The sequence below is a fragment of the Periplaneta americana genome, chromosome 1, assembly GCF_040183065.1.
Source record: "Periplaneta americana isolate PAMFEO1 chromosome 1, P.americana_PAMFEO1_priV1, whole genome shotgun sequence".
Taxonomy (NCBI): domain Eukaryota; kingdom Metazoa; phylum Arthropoda; class Insecta; order Blattodea; family Blattidae; genus Periplaneta; species Periplaneta americana.
The window spans coordinates 44,983,740-44,996,869 of NC_091117.1; the positions used below are offsets into that span (position 1 = coordinate 44,983,740).

The window sequence follows — 13,130 nt, forward strand, 5'->3', positions numbered from 1 at the left end:
ATGAATTTATTTAAAGTTTCTCAATCATGTGATTTATCATTTGTTGCAAATGAATTTATTTAAAGTTTCTCAATCATATGATTTATCATTTCTTGCAAATGAATTTATTTAAAGTTTCTCAATCATGTGTTTTGTCATTTGTTGCAAATACTAATTTGCGACAAATGATAAATCATATGGTTGAGAAACTTTAAATAAATTCGTAAAAAGACAATACTTCAAAATTACATTATGTTCTTAAATTGCTTCGTTAGTATTTTCACGTTGGTTCATTGCTCGTAGCAGGAGTTGTGATATTAATAATATTATGATAGTTATTTTTTAATTTTTTACAGTTTTACTGAGCGAGAGGAACATCGGTTTTTTTGCGTCAACGTATTAAGGGAATGTTCGTGGACAAGTTTCTGCACAAAACCTGTCCTTCTCTCGCTCAGTAAAATTAAAAAAAAAATCTCAAAAAGTACTATATCATAATAAATTACTTCTTAACAAAGGTACAGGACTTCAAGACGTCTTTCGTGGCTTTTGAATAACTCTGTAGGATTTCTTGAACTTGGAGTCATCATCGGCGACGATATAGTTAACATGCTAGCCTTTTGATCAGAAAATTTTGGGATTCAAATTTGGACCAGAGATATATTTAAATTGTGATAAAATGCGTAACTTGGCTTCTTTCTCTGGGAATTTAAGTTGTGGGTCCGTTGTGGCAGATTTATGGCAAAAAAAAAAAAAAAGAATCTTAATCCCTGCTAGAGGGGTACAGGTAAAATTGTTCGGTCTTTGTCGCCGATGTTGAACATCAATGCTGCATAATTGCGATATCAAACCGTAGTCAATATACTACTACTACTTTTACTACAACTACTGCTACTACTACTCCTACTACTACTACTACGACTACTGCTACGACTACTACTTTTATTATAACTACTGCTACTACTACTCCTACTACAACTGCTACTACTATTACTATTACGACTACTACTTTTACTACAACTACTGCTACTACTACTCCTACTACAACTGCTACTACTATTACTATTACGACTGCTACTTTTACTACAACTACTGCTACTACTACTCCTACTACTACTATTACTACTGCTACTACTACTATTACGACTATTACTTTTACTACAACTACTGCTACTACTACTCCTACTACTACTATTACTACTGCTACTACTACTACTATTACGACTACTACTTTTACTACAACAACTACTACTACTACGACTACTACTTTTACTACAACTACTGCTACTACTGCGACTACTACTTTTACTACAACTATTACTACTTTTACTACTACTACTACTACTACTACTACTAATACTACGACTACTTTTATTACAACTACTGCTACTACTACTTCTTTTACTACAACTACTACTACTACTACTACTACTATACCTCCTACTAGTTTTACTACAACTACTGCTGCTACTACTACTGCTACTTTTACTACCACTACTAATACTATTACGACTACTACTTTTATTACTACTACTACTATTACTACGACTATTACGACTACTACTTTTACTACTACGACTACTACTTTTATTACAACTACTGCTACTACTACAACTACTACTAGTTCTTCTTTTACTACAACAACTACTACCACTATACCTCCTACTACGTTTAGTAAAACTACTGCTACTACTACTACTACTTTTACTACAACTATTACTACTTTTACTACAACTATTACTACTTTTACTACTACTACTACTACTACTACTACTACTACTACTACTACTACTACGACTACTTTTATTACAACTACTGCTAGTACTACTTCTTTTACTACAACAACTACTACTACTATACCTCCTACTAGTTTTACTACAACTACTGCTACTACTACTGCTACTTTTACTACCACTACTACTACTATTACGACTACTACTTTCATTACTACTACTACTATTACTACGACTATTACGACTACTACTTTTACTACAACTACTACTACTGCTACGACTACTACTTTTATTACAACTACTGCTACAACTACAACTACTACTTCTTATTTTACTACAACAACTACTACTACTACACCTCCTACTACTTTTACTATAACTACTGCTACTACTACTACTACTATACCTCGTACTACTTTTACTACAACTACTGCTACTACTACTACTTTTACTAAAACAACTACTACTTTTACTGCAACTACTACTACTTTTACTACAACTACTGCTACTACTACTACTACTACTACTACTACACATCCTACTACTTTTACTACAACTACTCCTACTACTACTACACCTCCTACTACTTTTACTACAGCTACTGCTACTACTACTACACCTCCTACTACTTTTACTACAACTACTGCTACTACTACTACTTTTACTACAACTACTACTACTTTTACTACAGCTACTGCTACTACTACTACACCTCCTACTACTTTTACTACAACTACTACTACTACTACTACACCTCCTACTACTTTTACTACAACTACTGCTACTACTACACCTCCTACTACTTTTACTACAACTACTGCTACTACTACTACTACACCTCCTACTACTTTTACTACAACTACTGCTACTACTACTACTACTACTACTTTTACTACAACTACTACTACTTTTACTACAACTACTACTACTTTTACTACAACTACTACTACTTTTACTACTACTACAACTACTGCTACTACTACTACTACTACTACTACTACTACTTTTACTACAACTACTACTACTTTTACTACAACTACTGCTACTACTAGTACTACTACTACTTTTACTACAACTACTACTACTTTTACTACAACTACTACTACTTTTACTACTACTACAACTACTGCTACTACTACTACTACTACTACTACTACTACTTTTACTACAACTACTACTACTTTTACTACAACTACTGCTACTACTACTACTAATTTTACTACAACTACTGCTGCTACTACTACTACTACTAATTTTACTACAACTACTACTATTACACTTCCTACTACTTATATTACTACTACTACTACTACTACTACTACTACTAGGCCTACTACTACTTCTACTAAATTGTTGAAGTCAACAATATAGAATTGATTTTAACCTGAAAACATGATGATGGAGCTGACTTTGACAGGATTGACTGGGGCGCCGTCTGTAGCGATAAGCGTCATATCATGATCCTCTATGGTGAGCTCAACGCCGCACACGGTGCACAGACCGGCGATGAAGCGCAACCGGTGGCGTTTGCCCCGTTGAACCCACACTTCCTTGTAGGGCACTGTAGGGCCAACCGGAATTTGGGTGCTCTGAAATCATAAAGACGCACTGCAGCGTGAGTAACTTAGTAACAGAAGTGACATGGGAAGGAAGGAGTAGTGGCTTCGTAAGATATATCAGGGTTTTTGTTGTGAGAATTGCCAGTACGATCATATATACTTTGGATAAGTCCAGTGGTGGAGCTTCTTCAGGATGATTCATGAGTGATAGCATGGATGCACAAATGAGGGAGAGAGTGCACAGTGGGCCAGATACTCATCTAGCAGGAAAACTCTCAGTTTACAGACCCTCACAAATCGAACATTTCTATGCCTATAATTTGGATAAACATCTATATGTCAACTTTCTTCAAGGAAATTAAGATTGTGATAGGATAGAGCGGCGTGCAGAGACTTCGAAGTGGGCTTACAGACAGGTATGCATCCACTGCGCACCAAATATGATTTAGCATGTGAAGTATGGATACGTTGTGGAAGGTATGCAAATGCCATATTGTATTACTTTTAAATGGATGTCTTACCCACATTGAATTGAAAGAGGTGAATTGGGAGGACAAATTTAAAAGGTACGCAAACGCGTCTTTGCAAGGGGTTCGGGGCTGCAAGAAACTAAATATGTGAGCTCCAAGCCTGTTGGCCACTAGTCTCACTCCGGGTTACGCTGCTCCACTGAAGGAGCTCTAGAAAACTTTGAAGGGGAAAACCAAATATGGACATCTTAGGTACCATATATGCGAGCGTCTTACCCATAGGTATGTACTTTTAATTTATACAATTTTAGTAATATTTAAGGAAACATAAAATAGTTAAACCCGGTCTTATATAAAGACTTGTTAATACAGGTGAATCAAAAGTCTGGAACCATACAAATATTTTCCATATTCTTGATTTTCGATTACTATAGATGTTAATAGTATTTTTAAGACCAAATGCTCTACCAGTAACACATTCGATTCTAGTCCTCAGCTATCTCAAAAGTCGCCATTTTGAATGCAACTTTGAAATTTTAAATGGAATTGAATGTTTGAAATGGGAAATGTTGTTAAAACATAACGAATATTTCTGTATACAAAAGAATACCTTTTTAATAGAATGTGACTCAATATTCATGTTTGAAAATGTTTGACTTATGGGGTTTCTCAAAGGATTTAAGAAAACAACTCTTTTATTTCATGAAATAATAGAACATTTTATTAACAAATAATACGAATTTCATTCTCAAAACTGTATTTAGAAGCTGACTTCTTAATTTTGCTTCATGGGAACAAATTTTACTCTAACGTGTATGAAATGTTAGTAAGGACATAAATAATAAAGTTCTACATAATCTAATACAATAATACATTACACAAAAGACAACAACATTATTCTAACAAATCCAAAATTAATTTAGCAAAAACAACAGCTTAGGCTATAGGTTTGTTCTTTCTGTGTCAGGGTTGTCACTGACTTACGGGCTTTCTCCACGAAACCTAAATTTCAAGCGCACATGTCACAGCAGAAATGCCGTTTGACTTGTGGTATTTTTCTACAAAATGGTATATCTCTCCCTGTAGAATAGGAATTAGCAATAAAGTCAATTTTGTTAAAATTTTAATTGTGTGGTTTCTCAAAAGTCCGATTCAATTTTGATATTGGTTTCTAAAATTTTAAGATAAGTAATAACATTTTGAGATTGAATTTTAGAGGTAATTTTATAGGAACAAGGAGGCATGTTTTTCATGTGTAACAAAGTAACAAAATGTTTATTCCAAAGAAAAGTTTTCTGATAGTCTAAAAAAATGTGTGCACCAAATATTTGTCCGTAGTGTTAACGGTGGATATGTAAGTTTTTGTATGGAATTAAGTAAGACGTTAAAGTTACGGGAAATTGCAATCAAAGTTTAGCATTCAAAACCCCCCACAGCATAACTTTGATAGTGGTGTCACAGCAGCTGGCAAGGCCTAAATGCGCATTGAGTTTTAGCACCTAATGTGTTATTCACATATCAAAGATTATTATAAAGGAAAAAAAATTAAAATTTATCGTTTTTTGACCATATTTAACTATTTTCTCCCATTTTATTTAAATGTGAGGAGCATAAAGAGAGAAAAAAATGAAATTTTTTCACGCAATTATTGGAATTCGGTAAATTCTCTGTCTTTTTTTTGTGTAGGTTGGAAGTTGAAAAGTGTATTTCTATAGAAAACTGAGAATTAAATATTATTTTTAATGTCCGAATATTTCCTGTTTGTACAGTAGTAGCAAAAAATCCGGACCGACCCTTGTAGCTGATTTCAGAGCCTTGTTCACTCCAGAGCACGATAGACTGGTAAGTAAGACTTTCGTGGTTCGAATCCTGCCAGGGAAGGAAACTTCTTTTGTTCTTTATTCAAATTTATTCTCAATAACCTTCGATTGCTATAAATTCATGTTATGGGAATAATAAGTTAGTTAAGTAGTAAAATATCGTTGCAATCGAAAATTATTGTGAATAAATTTGATTAAGGAACAAGAAAAAGTTTCCTTCCCAGGCAGGATTCGAACCACGAAAGTCTTAGTTATCAGTCTATCGTGCTCTGGAGTGAAGAAGGCTCTGAAATCAGCTACAAGGGTCTGTCCGGTTTTTTTGCCGAACTGTACTTTACTGAAAAATTAAAAGCAGTACGAAACCTTGGGCCGCCCTCGGCCATCGAGGAGAAAGGTGGCAGGCAGCTGTCCTGGCTCCTTCCTGTACAGGCTTGGGAAGCGCTCCTCAGCCGTCGTGTTCATCCAGTCTGATACCATGAGGGTGTGCTCCGGATAATCAGTATCGTACGTATTTCCATTCGGGTCCGTTGATTTCGGAATTCGAATAACGAGATTGCCTTGGATGCCATCTAGCTTTTGTAGACCTGAAATAAATTGTTTATGTAATATCTGGGTTATTTGAATTCATAATTAACAACACCGAGAGGAAACTAGTCTTAATTACGAATTCATTGGTGTTGTAATTCCCCAAGAACAATGTTGTAAATACCTAGGAGTGTATTTAAATTCCAAACTTTGTTGGAGAGAGCATGTTGATAATGTTACGGGTAAAGCATGGAGGGCACTTCACTTTATTATGAGAATCTTGAGAAAGGCTAGCCCCAAATCGAGGGAAATAGCATATCTAACGTTAGTGCGACCGTTAATGGAATACGGAACTACATGTTGGGATCCCTATAGAATATATCAGATAAATTCCTTAGAAAGAATCCGGTATAGGGCAGCTAAATTTGTTAAAGGTAAAAGAGAAGATGGAAACGATACGATAAAAGAACTTAAATAGCAAACTTTGGAAAACAGACGTAGGAAAACTAGAATAACATCATTGTATAGAGCACATCTAGGTCAGAAAGCATGGGTAGACATAACGGCTCAGTTAGAAAAGCCAACGTACTATGGTAGGAACGATCATGATTTTAAAATCAAATGTAGGAAACAGAAAACGGATGTCGGTAAATTCTCATTTTTAAATAGAACTATAAATGATTGGAATGACCTACCTGCAGCGGTCTTTGAGGGCTGTCCTTCCTTAAGGACATTCAAGAATAACTTAAAAAGTTGTGTATAAAGCGCAAATTAAAATTAAGGTGACATTTAATATTTAATTTTTTAAGGTGACATGTATTTATCTAGCCTGACGAGTTACTTCCTTGGTTTGAATTGTAAATTATTTAAAAACAGCGTGTAAGAGGGCCTTAGACTAGAAAATTTTAGTTTAAATGTAGTTCTGTTTATAAGTATGCATAAGGGTGTAATTATTTGACTTATTTGAACTGTTGTATCAGTGAAGCGAGATGAGTCAGTGAAGTTATGGTTTTACAGTGCAGTGAACAGGTCCGATCAGTGATAATTTATAGCGTTAGTGAAATGTGTCCTATAGTGTCAGTGAAATGTGTGCTAAAGTGTCAGTGAAATGCGTCATAGTGCCACTACAGGGAGTGAGATGAGAGTAAAGTGAAAGACTATTGAAACTTATGTAGGGCCTATACATAATTATGTAGGTTGTATTGTAAAATTAGGTATTTTATTTATGTTTTATTATTATTGTGTTAAATTGTATTGTGTATTCTTATTGTATTGTGTATAAACTTGTATATGTATTGTAAAATTGTATTGTGTACTGTACATTTTATTGTGTATTGCTTATCATTTTACTATGTATTGTTTATATTGTTTGTACCACTGCCACCGGGTGCTTGCCCACTTGCATTGTAAATAAATACATACACATACCTTAACTGTCTCAGAATATAGATCTGTGAAGCTACAAATGAGCAATACGAAATAGAAGTATTCACAGACGGCAGGAAACTTAATGGAAAAGTAGGAGCAGGAGCAGTCATATTTAGAAACAAGACAGTTGTCCAACAACAAAAATTTAGGCTAAACAATAAATGCTCCAATAATCAAGCGGAGCAGATAGCAATCCTACAAGCTCTAAAGATAATAACGGAAATAGACATACCAAATATGGAACGAACAGTGGCGATTTACACAGACAGGAAAGTCACAATAGATTTACTGAGGAACAACGACAAACATGGATACATAATAGAGCAAATTAGGCAAAACCTTAAAATCCTCTTTAGTCAGCATTGGAAAATTCACTTTAAATGGATAAAAGCACATGTTGGCATCCATGGAAATGAAATAGCTGATAAATTAGCTAAGTAAGCAACAGAAGAAGATCACATACCAGTAATCTACAATAAGATACCTAAGAGTACAATAATAGACGCCGAGAGAAAGAAAAACACTAAAAAATGGCAACAGGTGTGGTCAAACACAGCAAAAGGAGCAATAACGAAGAGATTTTTTCCTTCGGTGACAGATAGGATGAAATCAACATACCAGCTACAACAAACCTTACATCAATACTAACTGGTCACGGGAAACTCAGATCTTATTACTAGAGATTCAGAATTTCGGAAAGATGACGATGTACTTGCGGAGAAACTGACCAAACAGTCGATCATCTTCTGTGGGATTGCCAAATCTTGAATCAACAGCACAGTGTCTTCAAGGGAGCAACAAAGAGTGGAAGAAATTGGCCAATAAACTATAGTGACATCATAAGAGAGCATTTGAAGTAAGTTGTGCACTATACTAACAGTATAAACTTTGAACAATTGTAAATATATGTCTCAGTTTTGTAACATGAGTATACACACTCAATAAGCATAATATTATAATTATAATTACTAAAAGAGTATAATATATGTAAATAGAACTAGTTTCATTAACAGAATGATAATGATAGTGAATATTCAACAGTGAATAACATAATGAATATCAACAAAATCACGAAACAATTAAGCAAAAGATAATGGGACACCATTGAACACATAAGTGATAAAGAAGTTGCTATAAACCATGTAATGTGACTATATGTTATGGGGCATTGTCAATATTAAACGAAATAAAAAAAAAACCTTAGCTGCCTCGAAGAACGACAACATTTGACCCATTATTGTAAAGATTATGAGTCAAGACTGGAAACAAGTACCGGGAACTTTAGGGTAATGGTCAACATGATCCGAGGCCTTCGATTAACACAGAATAAGTACTACGCAAATCTAGTCTTTCAAGTAAAGCTCCCTGTAAAGCAGATTTGAATAATTTGAAGGGAAAAATTGTTCCGGGGCCGGGTATCGATCCCGGGACCTCTGGTTGAACGTACCAGCGCTCTGCCAACTGAGCTACCCGGGAACTCCACCCGACACCGTCTCAACTTTTCCCTTTATATGCACATAACTCGCGTGGGCTGACGAAACGCCAGAGACCCACAACGAGTGCACACAAACTCTTTGTACGTTAACAGAAAACCAGAATTCCAAGTCACACAGAGTTTGTGTGCACTCGATGTGGGTCTCTGGCGTTTCGTCAGCCCACGCGAGTTATGTGGATATAAAGGGAAAAGTTGAGACGGTGTCGGGTGGAGTTCCCGGGTAGCTCAGTTGGCAGAGCGCTGGTACGTTCAACCAGAGGTCCCGGGATCGATACCCGGCCCCGGAACAATTTTTCCCTTGAAATTACAGAATAAGTACGCCTAAAAAACAAAGACCACCCGTTCAGCACCTAAGAATTAGGTCTATAGGTCTGTTTACCGCAAATGAGATCCTGACCCTTCCATATTTTAGCCCGGAAAATTACCCTTTGAGAATACCGCCAACGAGAGCCCGTTTTTTGGAATTACTGAATTTTCGGGGCTCTTAAATATAACTGTATCTCAGCCAAAATTACAAGATCTGAAACTAGACGTTCTCAAGCATAATAATAAATCAGTGGCCGAAATTGAGAACATCTGTTAGCGAGTGGCACCCAACCTTTTTTTTTTACTGACCACACATTTTACTGAACGCCCACTATATCGCGATACACTTATTTCTTTTTATTAAATATAATGATATAAAAACAAGCAGTGCTTTTCGTCTATAGAAAAAGGTGGTGAAACTCTGTAGAATATTTCATAGCGGATGGGGAGATGATTACTGTCGTTTTTAACCTCCTTTTCTTCCAACTAAGACTTTCAAAGCCTAAGCGGAATTCAAAGAAAAATTATATAAAAAACATAGTTATTCACACATAATTCGGTTTCGTGATGAAAAATACAAGAAAAAGATGCCGGAACACCGTTCAAACGCGTTCCGCCAGAAAAGGAGCACTGACAGCTTCTTCGTAGTGCCGGGACATCCAGTGTTGTAGATAGGTCGATGTTAACACGCAATAAAAAAAAAGCAGCAACTTGAGTAGCGTTAGAAAAAAACAAAGATACGCGTAAAAAACTCGACCTATCTATGCTGGATTTCCGATAAAAGTTTTTATTATCGTTTTTGAAAACTCGCCTATTTAAAATTAATGTGAAGTTTGCTCTTGGTGGGGTTGCACAAAGTTTCTCTATACGTGGCCTTATGGTTGACAGGCCAATACGTAAATCATCTTCAATATGCAGCAGTTAATTCCTTTGTGTAGATTTAATTATTTTCATAGTATAAAATGATGATTCACACAATTATGACGTTGAAAATGGCAATTATACATATTTTTTAATTTATTCGGCACAATCGACTGATTTGACTAAACATTTCCGCATATAAGATACTGTGAATATTGTTTATATTCATCACCACGCCATGTAAAACCATATTGCAAGTATTTGTCACTATATTTTCGAAACGGCAGTATGTTTTTGTGAACCCTGAAGAGAATTTTCGTTCACATTATTTGAATTAGCACTGCTGTCATCCAACGCAGAAATTGATTCAGATTGTCATTTTCGAATTTAAAATTTGTCCATGATAAAATCTAAATAAAGCACATTTGATAAAATAGTCGCGCTATCACCTGCTCACACATATGTACTGAAACTGGCCAATATGTTCTGATGATTCTAAGCTCTGTTTCGCTGTTGACATATTTAGTGATAAATCGCTAAATCTAGGGAATTTTGAATCAGTCTCGGCGACAAATTTTGTAAAATACGATTAGTGACTTTTCTGCTGATTTTTTTATTCTTACACTTTTTATTTCTTTTAAGTTAAAAAATTCAACTGAATTCATGCACTTCTTAGTTTTAGGAGAGGCATGGGAGCATTATTGAGAAGACTAATGATTCATACTTGAAAGCCCTGATCTCTTATATTTGTAATCAGTGATGAAAGATGCTGATTCAATGATTATCACGGGTTAGGTTTCTCTCTCAATGCTACTGCTCCAACACCCATAAACGGTGGCAACTTTGATTGGCACGTGACTAGTCGCGAGTTGCAGCTAATGTAATCTTGGTTATTTACCGCAACGTGGAGATTTTCCACTCCGAACCTACCCGAGGCTCTTGAATTTTGGAATTTTGTACCGACAGTTCGTGTGAAGCAAATGAGACTGTAGTGTTTGCTGCTTTTAGTATATTTTAATATACTGGTAGGCAATATTTAAAAAGTATTAGATTTCACAAAAAAATTGTGGTCAAAGGCTTGGGTGAAAATTTCCCCACTTACAATTTGCCAGATAGTGTAGAGTCAATGATTGGATCAAGTGCAGTGTATTCACAATCAGCTGTTCCCACACCTTCCACCTCAACATCACAGCCGTCAACAACACAACCAGACTCCGCAGAAGAGGGTGACGACGAAGAAATGATATTTTTCTCCGCATATGTATGCTTTTCTTATTTTTATTTTGTGATATTTACTATTAATTTTTAACGACATTTCTGGGGATTTTTTTAACAAACTTTGGAGAGATTTAGCTACTTTTTGTTGAAAAGTTAGCGAGATTGTAGCGCGATATGTTGGCAACAGTGCTCTCTTTATTACTAAGTGGGTAGAGTAAACGAATTACTAAGCATTGTTGGAAGCGTTCACTTCCATTCGAATTATCGCCAGGCACAAAAATTAAACTGAGCGTTTTTGCAGGTGTTCACGTTTCATTGGTAAAGTCTGTCTCAAAATAAAATACAGTGAAACCTTTCCTTACGGACACCACCAAGATACGGACACTCCTCAAATACGGACAGATTTTTATGTCCGAACTCAAATAATGTAGAAATAATGATAATTTTAACTCTTATTTACGGACACTCTCAGAAACGGACACGGACAGCTCTTTCCCAGTCCTAAAGCTTGCTTTAACTCCTGGCTGTGGACAGAACTTGGATTTCAAGAACTTCTGTGTTACAAAAATAGAAAATTTAGTTTTGAGATCTTTACATAAATTCCTTAACATGAAAGAAGACAATAAGAGTCTCGTAGGCTACCACTAGCCCAGCCGGCTACCCCTTGTTAGCTGGAAGCGGGTGAATAAACAGTCATAAAATTTAACCTGTCTGATGGGGTCCAGGTTTCCTCGATCGTGAAATTGTATTCGACACATGATAGGGTTAGTAGGTTTATTCTATTCACTTCAATCAGTTGTTTTGTTTCGAGAAACATGGCATCTGAACTTAAAGTTTAAATTGAAAACTGTAAATTACAGTATTGCATAACTGTAGACCTAGAATAAAATTACATGGCACAGTACTGTATTTTCATTTTTCGGTCTTATCTACTGTAGTTCAAAGTTGCAAAGAATTTACTGTAGTACAGTAGACTGTATTTAAAATTAAACTACAGTAATACATTTCATTTAAAGCGTGAAGGGATAAATAATGCATATTATAAATTTACTGTTAGATTGGGGAGCCTCCCTCCCAATAAAGGACAGATGCGGACAGATCGTACGTCCCTTCGATATCCGTAAATGAGAGGTTTCACTGTATACCAGGCATATCAATTGATGCCCACAGGAGCAAGCGCGCGCTTTAGAGCTCAGGAGAGCCTGAGCGCTTTACAGAGGAAAGGAAAGAGACAGAAGAAAGAGGTAGTGTTTGCCGCTTGGTCGAGCTATATTCAGGGATGGCCAGCACTGATGCAATAGATAAAGGGAAGAGAATTTATTAAAACTGTATCCATGTTAATTTTTAGATTTTCATGAGAAGTATAAGTGCATTATAAGAATGTAAGTTTTAATTTTAATGCTCATTTTTCACAAGTCTGTTTTTTTTATTCAAAAGAAATATTTTCTCAACTTTTCGTATAGAAAAGTGAAATTTTCAGGTATAGGCCTATTTATTTAGCCTTACAGAATGTTTTCGTAAATCTAATATACCATATATATGTATTACTGAAGATAGTGTACTGAAAATTTTGAAAATATTCGCATGGAAATCGTTTGTAAGTAAATGAATTAACAAAGAAACTACTGTTACATCATAAGCAAAAAATACGTGCCCATGTGTTGTAAAAATGTCAGCTCTATAGCTTCAGAGCTATGATAGGAAGTTGCTCACCAATATCACTTTAAAAGCATAATGCG

At 35.5% G+C, this 13,130-nt stretch overlaps 1 protein-coding gene across 1 annotated transcript in view; it reads right to left on the reverse strand.

Annotated features, from left to right (window-relative positions):
* The window catches only part of LOC138694996 (uncharacterized), a 73,128-nt gene that overhangs the window by 28,460 nt on the left and 31,538 nt on the right, over nucleotides 1-13,130 (reverse strand). The window contains exons 6-7 of the mRNA XM_069819263.1: nucleotides 5,922-6,142; nucleotides 3,094-3,298 (exon numbers count right to left, since the gene is read on the reverse strand). Coding sequence (XP_069675364.1) covers nucleotides 3,094-3,298; nucleotides 5,922-6,142 — 426 coding nt within the window. The remainder of the gene's footprint in view (nucleotides 1-3,093; nucleotides 3,299-5,921; nucleotides 6,143-13,130) is intronic.